This window comes from Vipera ursinii (genome assembly GCF_947247035.1).
Source record: "Vipera ursinii genome assembly, chromosome: 5".
Taxonomy (NCBI): Eukaryota; Metazoa; Chordata; class Lepidosauria; order Squamata; family Viperidae; genus Vipera; species Vipera ursinii.
In genome coordinates, this window is record NC_139518.1 from 8,878,493 (window position 1) to 8,902,639 (window position 24,147).

Genomic DNA, 24,147 nt, shown 5'->3' on the forward strand with positions numbered 1-24,147 from the left:
AAGTAACAACCTGTATTGTGAACTGCACGTGAATAACCCTAGTATTTTTTTTAAAAAAAAACTAATGCTTAAATAAACCCCAAAGAATATTCACACTGACATACTTGAGTTCATTACGACCCAAGCTCATGAAACGTTTGTGTTAATTTTTGTTTACTTTAAGCGCACTGATTTCTGTTTGAGAGGATATGCCCCAACAGTTATATTGAAGCTCTTTCTCCCCTTCCCACATTCATCAGATTGCAGAAGGAACTTCTCTCACCTAGGTATGGAAGTCTTCATTCTGCTAGTCCTCAGCATTGGACTTTGCCAAGCCAAGGCTGTCCATGACGAATTGCGTAAAGATGATCCAGAAGTTGCCAATGCTGTGGCTACAGCAATAAAAATACTTAATGAAGACAGAAGTCATGGGAATAAATTTGCCCTCGGTGTCATCCTTCACGCCTTCAGAATAGTAAGTAAATTTGGTAACAACATCAAAAAGCTAATTAATGGGAAATTCATAGCTGGGAACTTGCACAAGAATCCACCATCAGCATCCCCTCTATCCAGTGTTGAATGGTGGTCATCTGAAAGTTTCCCCCAGATTTAATGTTTCATTTAAGAGAAAGATAAAATTATTACATGCATGGGAAGTTAGTCACCTTTACTGTTCCTTTGCTTTGGGATTTTTCTCTTCTGCAATCCGATTCCCCTACCTTAAGATTTGCTGAAAGGAACCTATTGCTATTCCAATGAGAATTTAGTGTCAGTAAGTGGACCTGCCCAATATAATCCAAAAGTATTGAACTTCAGCTCAATATAATTCCAAAAGCTGTGAGGGGTTTTGCATTCCAACCAAGCATTTTATTTTATTTTTTTAAAAAAAACTTTGTTTTGGGAGGGAAGAATTCTTCCATGTCTTCAAACAGCCTTCGTAAGTCTGATGCTTTTGAAGTCGATGGGATTTCAACCCCCAGAACTGGGATAATTACAGGAGCTGCCATCCCACATTTTGGCGGCACAATCTTCCTTCCCAATTCTGCTGATTGCCATACAAAGCATAATATTATGCAACCATTTGGTGCTTTCCATTTAACATTGCCTAACGTGGATTTCCATGAATTAAATTCACGGAATGAATCGGGAACGCTGAAATTGGCCCGAGGCATTTCAAGGGTCAGAAGTCCATCTGAGAGCTTGTGGGTACACAACACACACACAGCCCCTGATGGCAGCTTCCTAAGTCAATAGGGTGTGTTCACTTCTGAATTTTGTACTTGTGATGGGGGGGAAAATGAAACTTTGACTTTGGTTTTGTCAGTTATATAGATTTGTCGTTATAGAAATGGCTAGTTATATACTAATGTGTAAAAGCAAAAAAGTTGAGGCTGGAGTGTTTTTATCTTGTACTGTGCTAAAAAGAGTCAGAAGTCAATGCCTTTTATTTTTCTTTTTTCCCTTGTACCTTACATTTTCTTCTCCCCTCTCTTTTTTCTTCCCCTAATTTCCCATTTCTATTTCTCTTCCTATGTTATAGAGAGAGAGATAAAACAATAAAAGATAAATAATGAAATTGGGTGTTTTCTAGGGTTCACAGTACAATAGGGGAAGGCACCTGCATAATCCTAGGAAAATACCTTTTCCTCTCTGAATCCAAAGTGCTGCCCAGCTCTGTACAAAGCCATTATAGATAGTCCTCAGTTTATGACCATTAATTGGGATTAGAGCTTCTGTTGCTAAACAAGGTGGTTTTGATGAACTGTACCTGATTTTACTACCCTTTTTCGGCATGGTTGTTAAGAGAATCACTTCAGTTATATGAATCATGCAGTCGTTAAGCGAATCCAGCTTCCCTTATTGATCTTGATTGATAGAAGCTGGCTGGGAAGGTCATAAGTGATGAACACATGACCCCCAAGATGCTAGACCGTCATAAATACATGCCGGTTGCCAAGTGTCCAAATTTTAATCACATGACTGTGGTGATGCTACGATGGTTGTATGTGTGAGGACTGGTTAGAAGTTACTTTTTTGCAAAACTGCCGTAACTTTGCAGGGTTGCTGAAAAAATGATTGTAAATCGAGGGTGACCTTTATTGATACAACTTGTAACTATTTCTCTGAGCTTCTTTGAACTATTACATGCTGCGAGTACACAGACCATTGGCAGGTGTTTTTTTTAACTACTAGGATATGGGCCACCCAGGTGGATTGGCCACCAAATGAGAATAGCATAATTTTGGCATAAATTATACTATTTGTGTTTTTAATCACTGGTTGTGATTCACTTTATTCCTATGTTGTTTTAACTGCTAGCCACCCAGAATCATGTGTTTGAGACGGGCGGTCATATCAGTTTAATAAATACATAGATGAAACTGCAGCTGCACTCATGTACTTTCTCTTTTCAGGCAGGTCCTGGAAAAAAATTCTATATCATCTATCAAGTAAGAGAAACTGTGTGTCCAATAGCTGCGGATGAGCCTTGGCAAAAGTGTGATCTGTTAAGGACCTCAAAAGGAGTATGTATTTATTCTTCCTCCTTTGAAGTGACAAAAAAGTGTTTGGGGGGACAGCAGGAGAATAAGAGAGAGGTGTGCAGTATGAAGCTGCCAAGTTCACTATATGCAACGAGACAAAAGACGTCATTATGCCACCAGGCAAAAAAAAACATTAATATAAAACTTGAGGAGAAACTGTGTTTTGGCACCAGCCTCAGTGATGGGTATAACAGAATAACAGAGTTGGAAGGGACCTTGGAGGTCTTCTAGTCCAACCCCCTGCTCAGGCAGGAAACCCTAGACCATTTCAGACAAATGGCTGTTGAGTCTCTTCTTAACAACCTCACAGTTTCTGGAGGCAGGTTGTTCCTCTGATTAATTGTTCTAACTGTCAGGAAGTTTCTCCTTAGTTCTAGGTTGCTTCCCTCCTTGATTAGTTTCCATCCATTGCTTCTTGTCCTGCCTCTGGGTGCTTTGGAGAATAGGTTGACCCCTTTTAGTACAATTAGATGCATTGCCTATAACAATATTTCTCACATTTGGCTATTTTAAGACATGTGCAGTTCAGTTCCCAGAATTCCCCGGCCCCCAAGCAATGACTGCTGAGTCTGTAGGCAAGTCTGCATTGAGGAGCAGCTGGCCCTTTCAATAATAATCCTGCCTATCAGGCCCAGAGAAAATCACCTGACCCCTGAAGACCAATAGAAGGAAAGAATCAGATTCTGGGAGTTGAAGTCCACAAGTCTTAAAGTTGCCAAGGTTGAGGAGTCCTGGCGTAGTCTACATTCTACAGCTCTCTTGTTCTTTCTGTTTTGCCCCTTCCTGGTCAATTAATAATAGCAAGATATATAAGGACATAATAGGATCCAGAGATAATGTAACAGAATAATACATATAAGGGAATGAAGATATGCACTTCATATCAAAGGCTATGGAAATGATAAGTTCTGTTTCTTAACAATGGAAAGTGGATTTACACAACTCCTGATATTTAACACAGAGTTAAAATTGATGTCTCTTTTTGCTTTTCTTACAGCACTCTGGAAACTGCACAGCTGTAATTGACCTTAACAAGTCACAACAATTTACCTCCATTGAACAAAATTGCAAAATTAGACCAGGTAAGTAAATTTTTAAGTTAGCATTCTGAAAAATCACCCTTTTTTTACCTTGTTCCTAATAATAATGGAGAAAGAAAAAATCAGTGACCAGATTTAAACCAATACTTGGGGGGCTGGAATAAGGAAAGGGTGATACCACAGTAACCTGACCTTCAATTTCCAGTGTGTAACTCAGTTCATCATGAGCCAGACTACAGTTAAGAAGTGAATCGCTTAGCTGAAAAATAAGGAATTGCATAGTGTTGAAATAGAATGTGCAGGGAAAATTGTTTGGGCTTTTTGAATTTTTGGAGAATGATTAAGGGCTGAATGGTGAAAAAGTTAAAAAGTTAAACCTTAACTTTTAAACTGTAAAAAAAATCATTTTAATAATAATCATAATAGTAGTAGTAGTAGTAAGTTGGAAGGGACCTTGGAGGTCATCTAGTCCAAACCCCTCCTCAGGCAGGAAACCCTATACCATTTCAGGCAAATGGCTGTCCAGTCTCCTCTTAAAAACTTCCAGTGTTGGAGCATTCACCACCTCTGGAGGCAGGTTGTTCCACTGGTTAATTGTTCTAACTGTCAGGAAGTTTCTCCTTAGTTCTAGGTTGCTTCTGTCCTTGACTAGTTTCCATCCGTTGCTTCTTGTCCTGCTTTCAGGTGCTTTGGAGAATAGCTTGACTCCCTCTTCTTTGTGGCAGCTCCTGAGATATTGGAACACTGCTATCATGTCACCCCTCACCCTTCTCTTCGTTAAACTACACATACCCAATTCCAGCAACCGTTCCCTATATGTTTTAGCCCCCAGCCCCCCAATCATCTTTGTTGCCCTTCTCTGTACTCTTTCTAGAGTCTCAACATCTTTTTTTACATCGTGGTGACCAAAACTGGATGCAGTATTCCAGGTGTGGCCTTACCAAGGCATTGTAAAGTGGTATTAGTACTTCACGCGATCTTGATTCTATCCCTCTGTTAATGCAGCCTAGCACTGTGTTGGCTTTTTTGGCAGCTGCAGAACACTGCTGGCTCATATTGAAGTGATTGTCTACTAGGACTCTGAGATCCCTCTCACAGTTACTACTATTGAGCAAGGTACCACCTATACTATACCTGTGCATTTGATTTTTTCTGCCTAAATGTAGAACCTTACTTTTTTCACCATTGAATTTCATTTTGTTAGATAGTGCCCAGTGTTCGAGTCTGTCCAGATCCTCTTGTATTTTAAGCCTGTCTTCTGGAGTATTGGCTATTCCTGCCAACTTGGTGTCTGCAAATTTGCTGTGTTTCCCATCTATCCCCTCATCCAAATCATTGATGAAGATGTTGAAGAGCACTGGGCCCAGAACAGAGACCTGAGGCACCCCACTACACACTTCCCTCCAGGTAGATGCAGTTCCATTGAGGACCATACGCTGAGTACAGCCTGTCAGCCAGCTACAAATACATCTTGCTGGTGATGCTATCTAACCCACATTTTACTATCTTATCAAGTAGTAGGTTGTGATCTACTTTATCAAATGCCTTACTGAAGTCCAAGTAAATTATATTTAGAGCATTCCTCTGGTCCACTAATTTTGTCACTTGGTCAAAGAATGCAATAAGATTTGGGTATGATCTGTTTTTGACAAAGCCATGTTGACTTTTAGTGATGACTTTGTTTGCATCAAGGTGCTCGCTGATTTGTTGTTTGATTATCTTTTCCAGAATCTTCCCAGGTATTGAGGTCAGGCTGATAGGTCTGTAGTTTCCTGGATCTATTTTTTCCCTTTTTTGAAGATGGGAACTACATCAGCTCTCTTCCAGTCCTCTGGTAGTTCCCCAGTGCTCCAGGATCTTTGAAAAATATAGTTTAGTGGTTCTGAGATCACATCTGCCAGTTCCTTGAGAACTTTGGGGTGTAATCCATCTGGTCCTGGTGATTTGAACTTGTCTAAGCTGGACAGTTGCTTACTTACCATTTTCTTGCCTATCTTAACTTGCGTTTCTATTCTGTTTTTTATGGCACTGGTTTTGGTAGGTTGGACTGTTTTTTCCCTTTGTGTAAAGACAGATGCAAAAAATGAGTTAAATAGTTCTGCTTTCTCCCTGTTGCTTGTCACCTTCTTCCCATTTTTCCCCACTAATGGACCAATCATTTCCTTAACATTTTTCTTGTTTTTTATATGTTGGAAGAAGCTTTTTTGTTATTTTTGACTTTGGTTGCAAGCCTTAGTTCATTTTGAGCCTTAGCTTCCTTCACTTCATCTTTGCAGGCACGGGCTATTTGCTGATATTCTGCCTTAGTTATGTGCTCCTCTTTCCTTATACTTGTCCTTTTTATCTTTCAATTTATCAGAGAGTTCTTTATGCAGCCATGCTGGTTTCTTTTGAGAGCTGTTGTTTTTCTTCTTTGTTGGTATTGTGCTAGACTGGGCCTTTATTATCTCACTTTTCAAAATTTCCTAAGCTTCTTGAGTTGTTTTCCCCTTTAGGATTCTCATCCATGGAATTCTTCCCAAGGTCTCTCTAAGTTTATTGAAATTAGCTCTTCTAAAGTCCAAAAATCTAGTTTGGCTGTGTTCTATTGCTTGTGCTTCCAGAATGTTGAATTCCAATATTGCATGATCACATCCCCCCAAGGCTTCGACACTTTCTATCATTTCATCTCTTTTAGTGAGAATTAAATCCAATATGGCTAATCCCCTAGTTCCCTTCTCTACTTTTTGGGAGAGAAAGTTGTCTGCTAGGTTTGTCAGGAATCTGTTTGATCTTCCACTTGGTGCAGAGTTTGTCTCCCAGTTGATATCAGGGTAATTAAAGTCCCCCATTACTACTGTGATGTGCTTCCTACATACCTTAGTTAGCTGACTAGCAAAACGTTCATCTATTTCCTCTGATTGGTTGGGCGACCTATAGTATACACCTATGGCAATGGCATTTTTTTCACCTTTTATATTGACCCAAATGCATTCAAGTTTACAGTTTTCATCATTGTTGTGCTCTATTTCTGTAGAGATAAAGTTATTTTTTATATACAGTAGAGAGCAACTCCACCTCCTCTTTTGTTTAGTCTGTTTCTTTTAAATAATTTAAATCCCTCTAGCTGTGTGTTCTATTTTTGGGTTTCATCCCACCATGTTTTCGTAATGGCAACAATATAATATCCACCCTCATTTATCTGAATTTCTAGTTCACCCTGCTTACTGTTCATACTCTGTGCATTGGTGTATAGACATTTGAGTCCTTTATGACTGACCCTGTGTTTACTTGCTACATAACTTGTGTGGTGCCTGACTTCCCCTATTTTCTTAGATTGCTGGGGACAGTGATGTTCTGTATCAATTAACTTAATATGTCCGTTGTTTAGTTTAAATGTTCCTCCAGAAAAGCTGTGAATTTATTGCTAAGTAACTCAGTCCCTTTCTTGGATGGATGCAGACCAACTCTTTTGTACATTTTTTCATTGGACCAGCTACAGACATCATGATAATATAACCAAAGCCTTCTCCTTTACACCACTCCTTTAGCCACATATTAAATTCTGCTATACGCTGGCCTTTTCCATTTTGCTCCTTATATACTGGTAAAACCTCTGAAAAAGTGAGCCTACAGCCTATTCTGCTGAGTTCCTGCCCCAAGCTCTGCAAATCATTCTGCACACAGAGTACATCCTTTTGGGACAGATCGCTAGTGCCAAGATGTACAATAGCATCCACATCACAGTCATTGTTGGCATTGCTAACTATTTTGAAAATACGCTTCTTGTCCCTACTGGCAGTAGCACCTGGAAGACACCTGACCTCTTTTGAAATCTCTGTATCCTTTCCTAAATTTACATCCCTTATAACTGAATCACCAACCAGAAGGTGGCTTCTCTTTTGGGGTACCTTTCTTTTCTTGCATGACTGATGTGTAATACCTGATTCGCACTTCTCCCTGTCAAAAACAAGTTCATCTCGGACCATGGTCCCCTGCTTATTTGAGTTATCATCACAATTACCTTGACCTGTTTCCTTAATGTCCCTATTAAGGTCAGCAAGGGCACTGTATCTGTTATGCAGGGACACAGTGAAAGCTTTGGGTTTATTGTTCACAGCTCTCACCCTGCCAGATCCTATGGTTGTCCACACTGCCCTTCTCCTGCAGGATCTTTGTGGTAGAGGGGGCTGATAGCGCGGAGGCTCAGTAGAGTAGAAGGGCTGAGCTGAAAACCTAATTTCTGCCTGAAGTGCACAGATTACAGACCCTAGATAAATAATCTGTCCTTCTAGACTAGTGATTTGTGTACAGATAGGACATTTTCCCAGTTTGAAAAGAGTGCTGCGTAAGACAGCTGCAAAACAAGTGTTGCACTGAACTAAGCCAGACATGCTGAGATGAAAGGAATCTCAGATGCACTTGCCCTGAATGTACCACCACTATTTATTATTTTTAGTTATGTGATTTGCGCGCCGTTAACTCACCCACCTTAACTCACAGTATTGTAGCTTTTCCCAGCAGCCTCTGGCAGTTTAAAAGCAAAGAGGGTCCAATCAGCAAGGGCTTAGCTACTATGCTCCTCATGCACCTTAACTCACAGTATTGAGTATTTTGCCCCTTAAAAGTGCTGCACTACAACCCCATACATTCCTACCTTATAAGTTGTATTCAGAACTCCCAAAATTCATAGCTAGAATACTACTGGAAAGAATTCGGGGAGTTATAGTCCTAATAAACTTGGTCACCAGGAGGGTGGAGTTGGAGTAGAGTGCTATGCATCCTTTTGTCTAGCAAGATTATACAACGCATATATCGGCTGGGACTAGACTCACTTTTTATATGAATGTGCAAACTATCATATATGCAAAGTTAGATGTATATAAACCCCAATGTTTAAAAAGGAAGGTATAATTTTTTGTCTACCATTAATTTCTCTAAGATGAATTGCCCCTCATTGCTTATTTTTTTCCAAGCTACACTTCTGATTACTTACCTCTTTTTTATTTGTTTTTTACCTGTTTGTATAGTATAGTATAGTATACAAACAGGTATACTATTGGGGATGCAGTGGCTCAGTGGGTTAGGACGCTGAGCTTGTTGATCAGAAGGTTGGCAGTTTGGCGGGTCGAATCCCAAGTGCCGCGTAACAGAGTGAGCGCCTGTTATTCGTCCCAGCTTCTGCCAACCTAGCAGTTTGAAAGCACGTAAAAAAGCAAATAGAACAATAGGGACCACTATGGTGGGAAGGTAACAGCGTTCTGTGCGCCTTTGGCATCTAGTCATGCCGGCCACATGACCACGGAGACGTCCTCGGACAAGCGCTGGCTCTTCGGCTTTGAAATGGAGATGAGCACTGATCCCTAGAGTCGGAAACGACTAGCACGCATGTGCAGGGGAACCTTTACCTTTATACTATAGTAATTTTCATGTAACTTCCCTTTTTAATTTGCTTACTTTTGTTTCCCTTTTTGTAATTTAATATTGGCTTGCTTTCAGGACAGCAAAATGTAGCGCAATCCCATGCTAAATGTGCAGGCTGTTGGCATCACATAAAAAACCGTAATAGTCCAGAAGTGCTTCGTATTGTGAAATATACCATACAGCAATTTAACAATCAGAGCCAATACTCTTCGTTATTTCACTTTGCAGTAATGAAAAATGCTGAAGAGCAGGTTTGTATATATTTATTCCAATAATTTTCCATCTTAACTTTATAGAATGTGATGATTTTAATAGATTTTAGTTAAATCTGGAAAAAGTTGAATAGCAATAGCATTTAGACTTATATGCTACTTCATAGTGCTTTACAGCCCTCTCTAAGTGGTTTACAGAGTCACCATATTGTCCCCGCCACAATTTGGGTCCTCCTTTTACTGACCTCAGAAGGATGGAAAGCTGAGTCAACCTTGAGCAAGTCAGGATGGAACTGCTGGAGTGAGCCATGAATTAGCCTGCAATATTGCATTCTGACCACTGCACCACTACAGCTCTTCCTTGAATATGTGAATTTCCTCCCCTTGTGAATATTCTTGAAACCATCATTTAAAAAAAACAACACAGGCCTGAGAGAAACTGAAAGCTAATTCCTTTTTTTCCTAACAAGATATTTGTCCTGTGCAACTTCTCTTAATTTTTCTTGTAGATTGTTAATGGAATAAATTACCGTTTTGAATATTTGATAAAAGAAACAAATTGTTCCAAGAATGAATTTCCAGATCTGAGTCCAGAATGTAAATCCCTTCCTGGAGGGGTAAGTGAATTTCTTTTATGTCATATCCCAGAAAGAAAGAGAAAGAAAGAAAGAAGAGAGAGAGAGAGAGAGAGAGAGAGAGAGAGAGAGAGAGAGAGAGAGAGAGAGAGAGAGAGAGAGAGAGAGAGAGAAAGAAAGAAAGAAAGAAAGAAAGAAAGAAAGAAAGAAAGAAAGAAAGAAAGAAAGAAAGAAAGAGAAAAAAGAGAGAGAGAGAGATTCCTATACAATATGCAAGAATGTAGATAGGTAGGTAGTACAGTAGGGATGGATGGATGGATGGATGGATGGATAATAGATAGATAGATGGGGTCCTTGGTGCTCTCTGAGCTTGCTTGCTTTCTTGTAGATGTTTCATTACCTAACTAGATAACATCATCAGTGCTAGCAAGGACCAAGGACTCCTCATTTCAACCCTGAGCTACAAATATTCTCCTTCATACATAGATAGATAGATAGATAGATAGATAGATAGATAGATAGATAGATAGATAGATAGATAGATATCATTGAACAGTGTACAAGAAATACCTTTCTTCTAGCTTTCTCCTGAGTTGAACCTGGATGGAGAGCAGCTGGTGAACAGTTTTGTACAGGAAAAGTATGACTAGACAATATGTCAATGGACACTCAATCATCCAGGCCAAAGGTGTCTACACGTTGACTCATGGCAACTGGACCAAGCTGTCAGTCTGAGACGTTTCTTGGCTCATCCATCAGCTGGAGCAAAATTAGTTAAGCAGAGTCAGAGAGTAGTTGGAATGTACAAACTCTTGCCAAACCATGATTAGACAACCAGTATCAAGGAAGAGATGGAAGCCAAAATAATGGGCTGCAATAGCTGTCTTTAGGAACTTGCAGAAACAGCATTCAAGTAAGTTTTGTGTTTCTTTTTGGCAAAAGAGCTGCCTCGGCACAGCCACTAAAAGAAATACAAAGATTAAAACACAAAGTCAGCAATACTGTAATAAAGACTGACACATATAAATTCTTACCAGACTCATTTGGAATTTACCAGTGCTATCCATTCTGTGCCATCGTAACTTCAAACAATTACTGAAGAAGTAGTCACTATCTGCAATCAGCATGGTAAAGATAACTTACAAAGAGAAAACACAGTTCTGGTCTACTACAAAAATCTCCCATAAAAGTATTTGACCTGGAATTCAAATAATCACAGACAGCAGGTCGCAGAATACAATATTTTTGCATAAACCTGAGCAAAATGCAAGAATGACCTACAACTCAAAATTATAATTTATAGGGACAAATAGAGAAAATTAGAACTGTGCAGAAAAACAAGAAACTATGAATCCTGGCTGCAAATTGTTATTATAAAATAAAATAATATATAAACAGATGTTCACTCTGCTCTAAATTACCTGGCGTTTCCTCAGATTCCTGGAAATGTTAATGTTAATCAGACTATTATAAGAACACTCTTAGATCTCGGGGTTTTTTCCCAGGAACAATTTCCAGGTTCTGTCTGAATTCTTCCTCAAGCTTTTCCCTATATCCTGCAGAGGTAGAGGCCAAGATAATCTGACACCATGTGCATGTGGCAAAATGCTGTTTTCTGTGGATGCATGTTATCTGGAATTGGGAATGTGTATTCTGTGTGTGAGCTCGTGCTTTGTGCCAGTCATACTCACAGGGATGCCATCTGGAAAAATGTGAGTGAGACAAAGGAGCTATCTGATAAAAGCATGGTTCAAACTTCAGCTTGCTTTTTGTCCCCTTCCAGCTAAACGGTTTCTGTAAAGCTAAAGCCTACGCTGACAATAGAAACAAACTGATCCATGCACAAGTGGACTGCAGACTGCAAGGTTTGTAACTGCTGCATCTTTGATTCAGTATTGCTTGGGGTTCCACAGAAACGACAAATTCATATATCAGGCATTCAGTTCTTTAGTTCTGTTCCTAGAATCTCCTGTTGTGATTGCTTGCCAGCCCGTGGATCTGGCAGCTGGGTCTGAGGACTCAGAGGAGGAGGAGGGGCCTGGAGCATCATCAGAGTCAGCGGGAGGCACTGAGCAGCTCCAAGACTTACTGTCTGATGAGGAGCCTGGCCCCTCTACTCACACTCAGGCTGAGACACAGCTGTGCTGGGAGGCTGAGGGGGATAGTGATGACTCACAGCTGGGTGACATCCAAGATGCTTGTAAACGCTGGCAAGAAAAGAGAGCAGGACATAAGAATGCAATGGGGCGGCTCCAGAGGCAAAGGAGCAGGCATTAGGAAAGCCACGCCTTGGCTGCATAATAAAAGGGGAGGCGTGGGAGGTGCTGGTTGCCAAAGGCAACCGTTCGGGTTAAGAATCAAGTTGCGATGAACTGTTTGTTTTGCTCAGGTCTGTGAGTACTAAAAGGGGTTTGGGTTTGTCCTGCGGTTTCTCCCTGCTTGATTTGAAGAGGGGTTTCTCCTTGTGAACTTAACAAGGAGCTCAAGTCGGCTGGGACAGAAGATCTCCCTCTTCTGGCCATGCTTTCAAAAGATGCAGGGAATGGGCAGAACCCAGCAGGCACAGCCAACCAGAGAAGTAGAGGGGATGATGGGACTCGGAGTTCAACATTTGTAGATTCACAGATTGGCCATTTGAAAATAAATGTGATAGAAAAAGTCAGGTTAGATATAATGCTTCCAAAATTATTTACAGGCTACGGGTTTAGAACGTTTGACTTAACGACAACCCTTAAATATGAACAGGCTATATTACTGAAATTGGGATCAATGTTCTTCTTCCTTGAGCCGGCAACACGTTGATGCCACATGTTTTTGATACACAGCCTTTTTTTTAGCAATTTTCAGTTGTTCTTGGAAGTACTGCATAGCTTCAGCACTTTGCTGGCTCACGGAAGGACAATGCTGTCTGCCATTTTTGATAATGGGCAGTACTGTATAGTGAAATGGAATAAAGCATTCTTTTTATATGAACAAATTAGAGGCCATGATGAAACCATAGATAATAACCACCACTAACAAATTCCAAATTGCTGCAGAACAATTTGCACTCATACATTTCTTTTTGCATCGGCCAAATGTGTTCAATTTAACCTGTTTCAAAAAATAAGATAGATGCAAGCTGCCATTCTTGCACTTTTTCCTTTTTTTAGAATAACCCGATATAAACCTGTATTTTTATTTATATATTTTCAATAGATGAAGACAATAAGAGATCTCTTGCTCAAGAGTGTCCTGGTTGCCACAGCCCAATTTCTGCAGACAGTCAAGAACTGAAGAAGCCTCTAGAAGCTGTTGTGAAATTATTTAACCTTAAAAGCAGTGACTTTCATTTCAAAATTGTGGACATAACAAAAGTATCAGGAAAGGTTCGAATTCTGACTCTACCACTGTATTTTAACATAGTTTTTTTTTAAAAAAAATGGTTTGAGATAGAGAATTATCTTTTGAGCTTGCCTCTTTTCCCAATTCAGCTGGCCTCATACAAAGTTGATATTGTAATGGAAGACTAATGGCTCGCAACTTGGGCGTCCTCCTGGATTCACGACTCAATTTTGAAGACCATATAGGAGCCGTGACCAGGGGGGCTTTTGCCCAGGTTCACCTGGTGCGCCAGTTGCGACCCTACCTGGACCGAGATGCCCTACGCACAGTCACTCATGCGCTCGTGACCTCCCGTTTAGACTACTGCAACGCTCTCTACATGGGGCTGCCCTTGAGGACCACTCGGAGGCTTCAGCTGGTGCAGAATGCAGCCGCGCGTGTTGTGATGGGGGTTTCCCGATACTCCCATGTAACACCTCTACTCCGCGAGCTGCATTGGCTTCCGGTTGCCCTCCGGGTGAGATTCAAGATGCTGGTGATGACCTATAAAGCCCTGAATGGCTTGGGTCCGGGATATCTGAGGGAACACCTGCTGCCGGCATCAAGTTCCCTTCGTCCAGTGCGCTCCCACAGGGAGGGTCTTCTCAGGGTGCCACCGGTAAGAGATTGCCGGCGGACGACACCCAGGGATAGGGCCTTGTCAGTGCGGGCGCCTGCCCTTTGGAACCAGCTGCCAGTGGAGCTGAGGACTGCCCCCGACCTCCGTTCATTCCGCCGGGGCCTGAAGACCTGGCTCTTCGAGCTCTCTGGCCCAGGCTGAGGATTAATCTTATTTTAACTGGGGTTTTATTTATGTAGGGACAAATATATTTTTTTTAAATTAGTTTTTAACTTTTGTATCTTGGGTTTTTAATCACCCTGTAAACCGCCCTGAGTCCTTCGGGAAAGGGCGGTATATAAATGTAATAAAATAAATAAAATAAATAAATACATAAATATGTTTGAATTTCCCCCAAATAGATGGGTGGGCCAAATAGGGATGTAGCTTGGAGATACCGGATTGAGAAAGCTTGCAGAAATTGTGTTGGTAGATGATGAGTCAGATAAAGCACACATTTGTGTGACAGAAGATTTCAGTTTGAGCTCTAGGCAATTCCAGTAAGCATGGGAAAGATTCCTGACTCAAACTTTAGAGTGTCTTACTGGTGAACATCAACAATATTGGGCATGAGGGATCAGTGGCTGATTTGATTCATGACAGTTTCTCATATGCCTCTAAGGAAAAATAACAACAACAACAATAAATGATGATGATGATGATGATGATGATGATGATGATGATGATGATGATGATGATGATGATGATGGAAGGGACCTTGGAGGTCATCTAGTTCAACCCCCTATACCAGGCATGTCAAACTGCCGGCCCATGGGCCGGATGCATCATATTGAAACCACGCCCACCCCATTGCTGGCAATGGGGAAAAAGTCCCGATATGTCACATGACGTCATGTGATGTCGTGAGTTTGACATTCCTGCCCTATACCAAACCCTATACCATTTCAGACAAATGGCTGTCCAGTCTCTACTTAAAAACTTCTAGTGTTGGAGCATTCACAACTTCTGGAGGCAGGTTGTTCCACTGGTTAATTGTTCTAACTGTCAGGAAGTTTCTCCTTAGTTCTAGGTTGCTTCTCTCCTTTGTTAGTTTAATTTAATTTAATTTAATTTATTAATATTTCTATACCGCCCTTCTCCCTGAGGACTCAGGGCGGTGTACAGGGCAAGAATAATACACAGAAATGTACAAAAATTAAAAGATAATTAAATACATGCCCGATTAAAATACAGTTAATACATAATAAAAACCCAATAAAAATGATAAAAAACCCCATCAATCCCCCTCATGCCAGGCCGGCTTGCTCAAACAAGTATGTTTTCAGATCGCGGCGAAAGGAGCGCAGATCGGGCGCCGTCCGGAGCTCAACCGGTAACTGGTTCCATAGCTCCGGGGCGCCCACAGAGAAGGATCTCCCCCTGGGGGCCACAAGACGGCATTCTCTGACCGGTGGCACCCTGAGGAGGCCCTCTCTGTGGGAACGCACAGGGCGCAGGGAGCTTGATGCCGGCAGCAGATGTTCCCTGAGGTACTCCGGCCCCATGCCATGAAGGGCTTTAAACGCCATTACTAGTTTCCATCCGTTGCTTCTTGTCCTGCTTTCAGGTGCTTTGGAGAATAGCTTGACTCCCTCTTCTTTGTGGCAGCCCCTGAGATATTGGAACACTGCTATCATGTCACCCCTAGTCCTTCTTTTCATTGTTGTTGTTGTTAGTTGCGAAGTTGTGTCCGCCCCATCGCGACCCTACGGACAATGTTCCTCCAGGCCTTTCTATCCTCTACCATCTTCTGGAGTCCATTTAAGCTCACGCCTAATGCTTCAGTGACTCCATCCAGCCACCTCATTCTCTGTCGTCCCCTTTCTTCTATTGCCCTTAATCTTTCCCAGCATGAGGCTCTTGTCCAGTGAGTCCTTCCTTCTCATTAGGTGGCCAAAGTATTTGAGTTTTAGCTTCAGGATCTGGCCTTCTAAAGAACAGTCAGGGTTGATTTCCTCTAGGACTGACTAGATCGCCTTGCAGTCCAAGGGATTTGCAGGAGTCTTCTCCAACACCATAGTTCAAAGGCCTCAATTCTTTGGCACTCAGCCTTTCTTATGGTCCAATTTTCACTGCCATACATTGCAACTGGAAAGACCATAGCCTTGACTATACGCACTTTTGTTGACAGGGTGATCTGTCTGCTTTTTAATGTGCTGTCTAGATTTGCCATGGCTTTCCTCCCGAGGAGCAAGCGTCTTTTAATTTCTTGGCTACAGTCCCCATCTGCAATGATCTTGGAGCCTAGGAAAATAATATCTGTCACTACCTCCGTTTCTTCCCCATCTATTTGCCAGGAATTGAGAGGGCCAGATGCCATGATCTTGGTTTTCTTAATGTTAAGTTTCAACCCAGCTTTTGCACTCTCCTTCTTTACCTACAGCAAGAGGCTCTTTAGTTCTTCTTCACTTTCTGCCATTAGAGTGGTATCATCTCCATATCTTAGGTTGTTGATGTTTCTTCCGGCAATCTTAATTCCAACTTTTGATTCATCTAGCCCTGCTTTTCTCATGATGTGCTCTGCATATAAGTTAAATAGGCAGGGCAACAGTATACAGCCTTGCCAGACTCCTTTCCCAATTTTGAACCAATCAGTGGTTCCATGTCCAGTTCTCACTGTTGCTTCTTGGCCCACATATACTGTAGGTTTCTCAAAAGACAAATAAGATGGTCTGGTACTCCCATCTCTTTAAAAACTTGCCACAGTTTGTTGTGATCCACACAATCAAAAGCTTTAGCATAGGCAATGAAGCTGAAGTAGATGTTTTTCTGGAACTCTCTAACTTTCTCCATGATCCAGCATATGTTGGCAATTTGATCTCTAGTTCCTCTGCCTCTTTGAAATCCTGCCTGTACTTCTGGTAGTCTCGATCCACATACTGCTCTAGCTTGTAGGATTTTAAGCATAACTTTACTAGCATGAGAAATGAGTGTAATGGTACGATAGTTTGAACATTCTTTGGCACTGCCTTTCTTTGGAATTAGAATGTAAACTGATCTTTTCCAATCCTGTGGCCACTGTTGAGTTTTCTAAATTTGCTGGCAAATTGAGTGTAGCACTTTTACTGCATCGTCTTTTAAGATTTTGAATAGCTCAGCTGGAATACTGTCACCTCCACTAGCTTTGTTGTTGCTCAGCTTTTCTAAGGCCCACTTCACTTCACATTCTAGGATGTCTGGCTCAAGGTCAGTGACCACCTCATCGTGATTATCAGGGACGTTAAGCTCATTATTGTATAGTTCTTCTTTGTAATTTTGCCACCTCTTCTTAATCTCTTCTGCCTCTGTTAGGTCCCTGCCATTTTGGTCCTTTATCATGCCCATTTTTGCATTAAACGTTCCCTTCATCTCTCCAATTTTCTTGAAAAGATCTCTGATCCTCCCTATTCTATTGTTTTCTTCTATTTCTTTGCACTGTTCATTTAAGAAGGCATTCTTATCTCTTCTAGCTATTCTCTGGAATTCTGCATTCATTTGGGCATATCTTTCTTTTTCTCCCTTGCCTTTTGCTTCCCTCCTTTCCTCAGCTATTTGCAAAGCTTCCTCAGACAGCCATTTTGCTTTCTTGCATTTCTTTTTCTTTGGGATGGTTTTAGTTGCTACCCCTTGTACAATGTTGTGAACCTCTGTCCATAGTTCTTCAGGCACTCTGTCTATCAGATCTAATTCCTTAAATCTATTTGTCACCTCTACTGTATATTCAACAGGGATATGACTTAATTCATACCTGAGTGGCCTAGTGCTTTTCCCTACTTTCTTCAGTTTAAGCCTAAAATTTGCAATGAGAAGCTCATGGTCTGAGCCACAGTCAGCTCCTGGTCTTGTTTTTACTGACTGTATAGAGCTTCTCCATCTTTGGCTGCAGAGCATATAGTCAATCTAATTTCTGTGTTGACTGTCTGGTGATGTCCATGTGTAGAGCCGTCTCTTGGGTTGTTGGAAAAGAGTGTTTGCTATGACCATCGTATTCTCTTGACAAAATTCTATCAACCTGTGCCCTGCTTCATTTTGTACTCCAAGGTCAAAGTTGCCTGTTATTCGTTATCTTTCCTACTTTAGCATTCCAATCCCCCATGATGATAAGGACATCATTTTTTGGTGTTAGTTCTATAAGGTGCTGTAGGGATTCATAGAACCGCTCAATTTCATCCTCTTCAGCACTGGTGGTTGGGGCATAGACTTGGACTACTGTGATATTGAATGGTTTGCCTTGGATTCTGAGATCATTCTGTCATTTTGGGGAGTGTATCCCAGGATTGCTTTTCCTACTCTTTTATTGACTATGAAGGCTACTCCATTTCTTCTGAGGGATTCTTGCCTGCAGTAGTATACCTGATGGTCATCTGAATTAAATTCACCCATTCCTGTCCATTTTAGTTCGCTGATACCTAAGATGTCGATATTCAGTCTTGTCATCTCTTGTTTGACTATGTCCAGCTTTCCTTGATTCATGGATCTTACATTCCAGATTCCTATGGAGAAAAAATCTTTACAGCATCGGACTTTCCTTTCACCACCAGACACATCCACAGCTGAGCGTCCTTTCGGCTTTGGCCCAGTCGCTTCATTCTTTCTGGCGCTACTAGTACTAGCCCTCTGCTCTTCCCCAGTAGCATATTGGACGCCTTCCAACCTGAGGGGCGTCATATCGTTTTGCCTTTTGGTACTGTCCATAGGATTTTCATGGCAAAGATACTGGAGTGGGTTGCCATTTCCTTCTCCAGTGGATCACGTTTTGTCAGAACTCTCTGCTATGACCTTTCTGTCTTGGGTGGCCCTGCACGGCATAGCTCATAGCTTCATTGAATTATGCAAGCCCCTTCACCATGACAAGGCAGTAATCCATGAAGGGGTTCATTAAACTACACATACCCAATTCCAGTAACCGTTCTTCTATATGTTTTATCCTTCAGTCCCCTAATTATCTTTGTTGCTCTTCTCTGTACTCCTTATAGAGTTTCAACACCTTTTTACATCGTGGTGACCACAACTGGATGCAGTATTCCAAGTGTGGCCCTAGCACGGCATTGTAAAGTGGTATTAACACTTCACATGATCTTGATTCTATCCCTCTGTTAATGCAGCCTAGCACTCTGCTGGCTTTTTTGGCACCTGCAGCACATCTTTGTTTCTCCATTTCACTTGCTTGTTTTTATTAGAATCCTAGAGGAGGAATGGGTCCTTGGGGCCATTGAATCCAACAGGAACTAACCAGGCAGCAAGCCAGGTTTTTTTGTTCTTTGTGGGTTTATGCTATCCAGCATCCAGTCTAAATACAGTTGCAAATCATTTTTCTCCTTGAATTTCAGATGATGGTTGGACACGTGTATCGAATTGACTTCAAAGCTCAGAGAACAAATTGCTCCAAGACTCAAGTTGAGAATCCAGATGAGAACTGTACTGTTGTGAAAGACGGGGTAAGACACTAGGATTAGTTCAAGAGGAATATTTTACTTAAGAGAATGAGTTAATTTTAAAGCAGATTCTTGAAGCAGAACATTGGTGGGAAATGTTGCACTTCCCTATGGATGCATACTAAGTTTTGAGATAATCTTTCTGCTAAGACAATGTGATGTAGGTCTACTCAAGACCTAAACACAAGTTAACAAAATGCCTGTGCCCAAACAAACCATAAGATTAAAAGGATGGCCTCATTCACCCAATATGCCCACGTTAATCTACCTAGACTCATTATTTGGTTTAGTATTGGGCTATAATTAAGTGAAGTAGATCTACGCTCCAGTTTGCCCCAACTTGCTGTTGAATCAGTTGGAAAGCCCAAAATCCCACACTGGGAATGGTTTTTTTGCATGCATGCACACACATGCGCACTCACATATACACAGATGTAGGTCATGATTTTATGGCTTTAGTTTATACACCTTGCCTCAATGTTTTGAATGAATTCCTGTTCCCGGAAGAAAGAAATCATAGATAAAAAACACTATTCAGAAAACAAATTTTAAAAATGATCAGCATTTGGAAAAGAGAACACTTTTTTCCAAAATGCCAGTCAAAACATATTATTCTACATTGTATTTTATTTTTATGCCAATATTTGACAAGAAATGAGCGTTTGCATTTCTGTTTTGTTTGGCTGACAGGAACTGATGTTCTGCCATGCCTTAATTTATGTGAAACCCTGGGAGCCATCAGTCGCACCAGAGGTGACCTGCACAGACGAGCAACCTTTACAGGTATTCAAAGCTGTCTCCCCCCTGCCCCCCCATCACTCTCTCTTTCTAATACAGAATGCAATAATCAGTGTATAGTCCCAGAAATATTGGTACATTTCCCAAGGAATTGGTAATCGGTTTTTCAGATATTCAGTTACGGAGATAAATTAGAGCAGGAGTGTCAAACTCAATTTCATTGAGGGCCGCATCAGCATTGCGGTTGCCTCAGGGGGCCGGGTGGGTGTGGCCTGGGTGGGCGTGGCCTACTGGGTGGGCATGGCTAGAGTGCATATGGCCTAATGGGTGGGCGTGGCCAGCTCTACATCATTCACATCAAGGGTGCCTATGGGGGCCTGGACAGGAGTGGGACAGATCCGCGGGTCTCTGGCAGAAGGAGCGTCTCTGGGCCTTGTATTTGACATGTCTGAATTAGAGGAAATGGTAGAGAAGTCCAGAGATATTAATTGTATTCCTGAAATTGTTCCTCTTAAAAACGGATAAAAGCTCATTGGTATTGAAGGGTAGGATACATCGTCAAGAGCAGGTGTTCTTAATTTGGACCACATTTGCCTTAGTTGCTAGGGATAGAACAGGGATCTCCAAACTTGGCAACTTTAAGATTTGTGGACTTCAATTCCCAGAATTCCCCAGCCAGAATTCCAGGAATTGAAGTCCGCAAGTCTTAAAGTTGTTAAGTTTGGAGACCCCTGGGATAGAGACTGCCGATCAATACATATGGAGGCCACCAAGCTACGGGATAATGTTTAAAAGTTTTGCTTTGTAAGTTTAGCACCAGTGCAGAGTGATTGCCAGTCACCATCATGATATTATTACTTGCCTTCTTCCTACACAAGGCTCCCCATCCCTCAGATCAATGTGATCTCTCTTATAACCATATGACACACTGCTCTAGATACCCAACTGACTGAGACCTCCAGAATGCTTCTGCATCACACTCAGCAAACCAAAACCTAGCCAGCCAGCCAGAGAAGCCCTCTATCCATGCACCCATGCATCCATGCATCCATGCATCCTTATTTGTTATTTATTTATATCCCACCTTTATTATTTTTACAAATAACTCAAGGCAGCAAACATATCCAACACACCTTCCTCTGTTGTGATTCAGGGTCAGCCTGTGGGTTCGGCAGTTGGGTTGGACAGTTCAGAGGAGGAGGGGGGGTGTTGGAGACCTTGCTGAGGATAGTATTGAGGCTCCGCAGAGCCCTCAGCCAGGCCCCTCCCATCTGGTCACAACGCAGACCCAGCTGTGTGAGCCTGACAGCGTGGATGAAGATGACCCACAGCTGGCCCTGTTCAAGGACGCCCGACACAGGAGGCAGTCAGTCAGGAGTAAACAGAGGAAGGCAATGGGGCACCTCGGAAGGAGGCACAGAGAGGCCACGCCCTGAACTGTATTTAAGGGGAATGTGTGGGAGGGCTGGTTTGCTGAAGGCAACCGCTTGGATTGTTCCTGCTTCTTGGCTCGTGTTTTATGGTTGGTGTCTTGTCTTGCTCTGTTTTGTGTGGATAAATTTGGCAGGCGTGGTTCCAGCCTCTTGCCGTTTGTGGAGGGGTTGTCCCTGCCTTCTTTGCAGGGCCGGTGGCAGGCTGGTACAGAACATCCTCCTTCTATTTTGCCCACAACAACGCTATGAGATGGGTTGGGCTGAGAGAGAATGGCTGGCCCGTAGTTACCCAGCCGGATTTCATGGCTGATGCGGGACTTGAACGCGCAGTCTCTTGCTGTCTAGCCCAGTGCCTTCACCACTAGACCAAACTGGACCTCCTATAAGACTGAACCAGCCTCAGCTTCCCTGCTCCCACATGAGTGGCTGAAGGGGGAAAAAAAACACGGTCAAACCTCACCAGCTGGGATGAACCAGGTGCATGACTTCCTGTCCCTGCCTTCTTCCGCTCAGTTGCAGGTTGCAACCTGTTATAACCCCAAAACTAATTAGGGGAAGTTACCTTCAGTTTTCTGCTGCTGTGACTTGGATTTTTTTAAAAACTTTCTACTGCTTGCATTGGGTCAAAAACCCATGTCTTGCTTAACCTTCCCCTCAAAGTTTCAGGGGCAGAAAATCCTGGGAACTTGTAGTCTCATGTTCTAGTCTACATGTCTCAAAAACCAGAGGAACTCAGTGACTTATTTCTGCATTTCGCATTTCGGTTCAAGACCTCGGTTGCATTTTACTTTTCCAGCTGTCAAAGCCTTTATCTAACCTATCTGAAAAACCATTTTTTGTGTGTCTGTGCCCTTTCAGACTTCCGAACAGGGAAAGTTCAAAGATTCAGAGTTTCAAGTTACCTTCTACGATGACGCTGATACTATTAATGAGCACCACGATTTTTCAAAATGATGAAGTTCTTGGGATTTCTGACTGCATAAAAGCATAACATTTAAACACAGCTTCAGCCAAGGTCAGTCTGCTGCATCCCCTTGCCTAGCTTCTTTTGCAAAGTACATTAGTACAGTCAAAGCAGAACTGTAATTCAGTCGGCTTAGTCAGCCAGCAATATGCACAACTAACTGCCTTTTGCAGAACCAGCGTTGCCTGCATTCAGCCTTGGAGGAAAAAAAAAATTCTCTGGAAAAGAAAGGGGCCTTTGCATGTCTAGAGAAGCTCAGTGGGTGAATTATGTTACATTTCTCTGCAGTCAATTAGGGTGGAATTTCAAATATGAGCTGCTTTCCTATACCTCATTCCAACGATTATTTTGTGACAAGTTTACAACAATGGCACTAATTCAGTACAATTATGTTAATTAGTCCGCTCTTTTTGTTACTGGATGGACATACGTTTGACTGTATACCTTTCCTTGATTATCATAAATAAAAGACATATATCAAAATACTGGCGGGCTAAATTTGCTTCATTTCAAATATCAGAAAAGTCACTGAAGGCTTAGCCAAACTTACGTTTTCAGAGCCCAAATTGATGAGCAATTCTCAAAATGAAGGCGTCCCTCCCTCATGTTTTGAAAACCTGAAGCTAAAACATATCCATGCATGACCCAGCTAGGAAACACAACTAGGTGGTTTTCCTAGAATGCCTGTCTTATAGTCTTACATTTATCATCATCATCATCATCAATCATCATCATCAATTATTATTATTATTATTATTATTATTATTATTATTATTATTATTATTATTATTATTATTATTTATTATTCGTTCAGTCAGCCAGATGTTCAGATTGGATTGGGCATTATTGTCCACCTCTCAAGTCTTTCCAAAGGACCTGGGATTGCAGATATTGATGTTTGAGGTTGTTATATAAATTTTAATAAATAAATAAATAAATAAATAAATAAATAAATAAATAAATAAATAAATAAAGGTATTTTCACAGGATAGAAGCTGTTCCATGTGAAGCTGCCTTTAACAATTGATTGATGGTGATTTTATCAACGCTGATGATGTCCAAGAACTGATGCTCCAGTTGTTTGGGATTGCACCTGTTATTATCACTATTACCTTTCCTTCTTAACATTTATATGTGGCACGACTCCCAGTAACTCTGGGCATTTATGATGCTTTCCATGATTTATGTAGGCAGGCTTTTCTCTTTTCTGATGGTGGACAGATTTTAAATTTGAGGGACCCAATTTTTTTTCCCATAACAGCTCCCCAGCATTCATCTCAAAGGACAACCAATGACTTAAGGCAGTGGTGGGATTCAGCCAGTTCGCACCACTTCAGCAGAATCGGTAGTTAATATTTTGTTGCCCAGGGCCAGAATGGACTTCCAGAAGCGGCATTCACACAGAGAACCGGTTGTTCACATATTTGAATCCCACTGACCTAAGGCTCTTCAAGGGCTCCCTATGAGATTATTAGGCCTGCACAAGCCGTGTGCACATATGGATTACAGGTGCTACAGATAAAACCAGAATTGGCCGCCAGCACTGTGTAAACCAATTAATTCTAAGGGCAAAATACAGGGGCCAAGAGATAATTTGTAGCAAAAGGCAGAATTGCTAGTTGTCAGTGCTGCAGACATTGGATGTTTTTGCTCTGACAATGTAAGAGGCAGCCTTTTGCTTTAACTGTTTTGCTTTGAATCACTGAAGGGGGGGGGAATGTTAACCCGGATGTTTTGATAAGAGAAGGGATGGTGAGCTACAGAAAGGAAGTGAAACTTCATATGTTAAACTAATTGGAGAATGTGATTCATGACGTGTAACTAAGGGAGGGAATTGTGTATGATATGATATGTTCAGGGGAGG

General features: G+C 41.6%; 2 protein-coding genes across 2 annotated transcripts in view; both read left to right on the forward strand.

Moving 5' to 3' along the window:
* Positions 1-268: 268 nt before the first annotated feature.
* Positions 269-10,218, forward strand: LOC310641692 (kininogen-2-like; the record flags this gene model as incomplete). The annotated part of the gene is made up of 5 exons (XM_083364931.1): positions 269-454; positions 2,394-2,504; positions 3,520-3,604; positions 9,023-9,216; positions 9,687-10,218. The coding sequence occupies 5 exons, from the start codon at positions 269-271 to the stop codon at positions 10,038-10,040; spliced, it is 930 nt and encodes a 309-aa protein (XP_083221057.1). The 3' UTR covers positions 10,041-10,218.
* A 12,024-nt stretch (positions 10,219-22,242) lies between these two features.
* The window catches only part of KNG1 (kininogen 1), a gene marked incomplete at its 3' end in the record, with an annotated part of 33,293 nt that continues 31,388 nt past the window's right edge, over positions 22,243-24,147 (forward strand). The window contains exon 1 of the mRNA XM_083364932.1: positions 22,243-22,334. The remainder of the gene's footprint in view (positions 22,335-24,147) is intronic.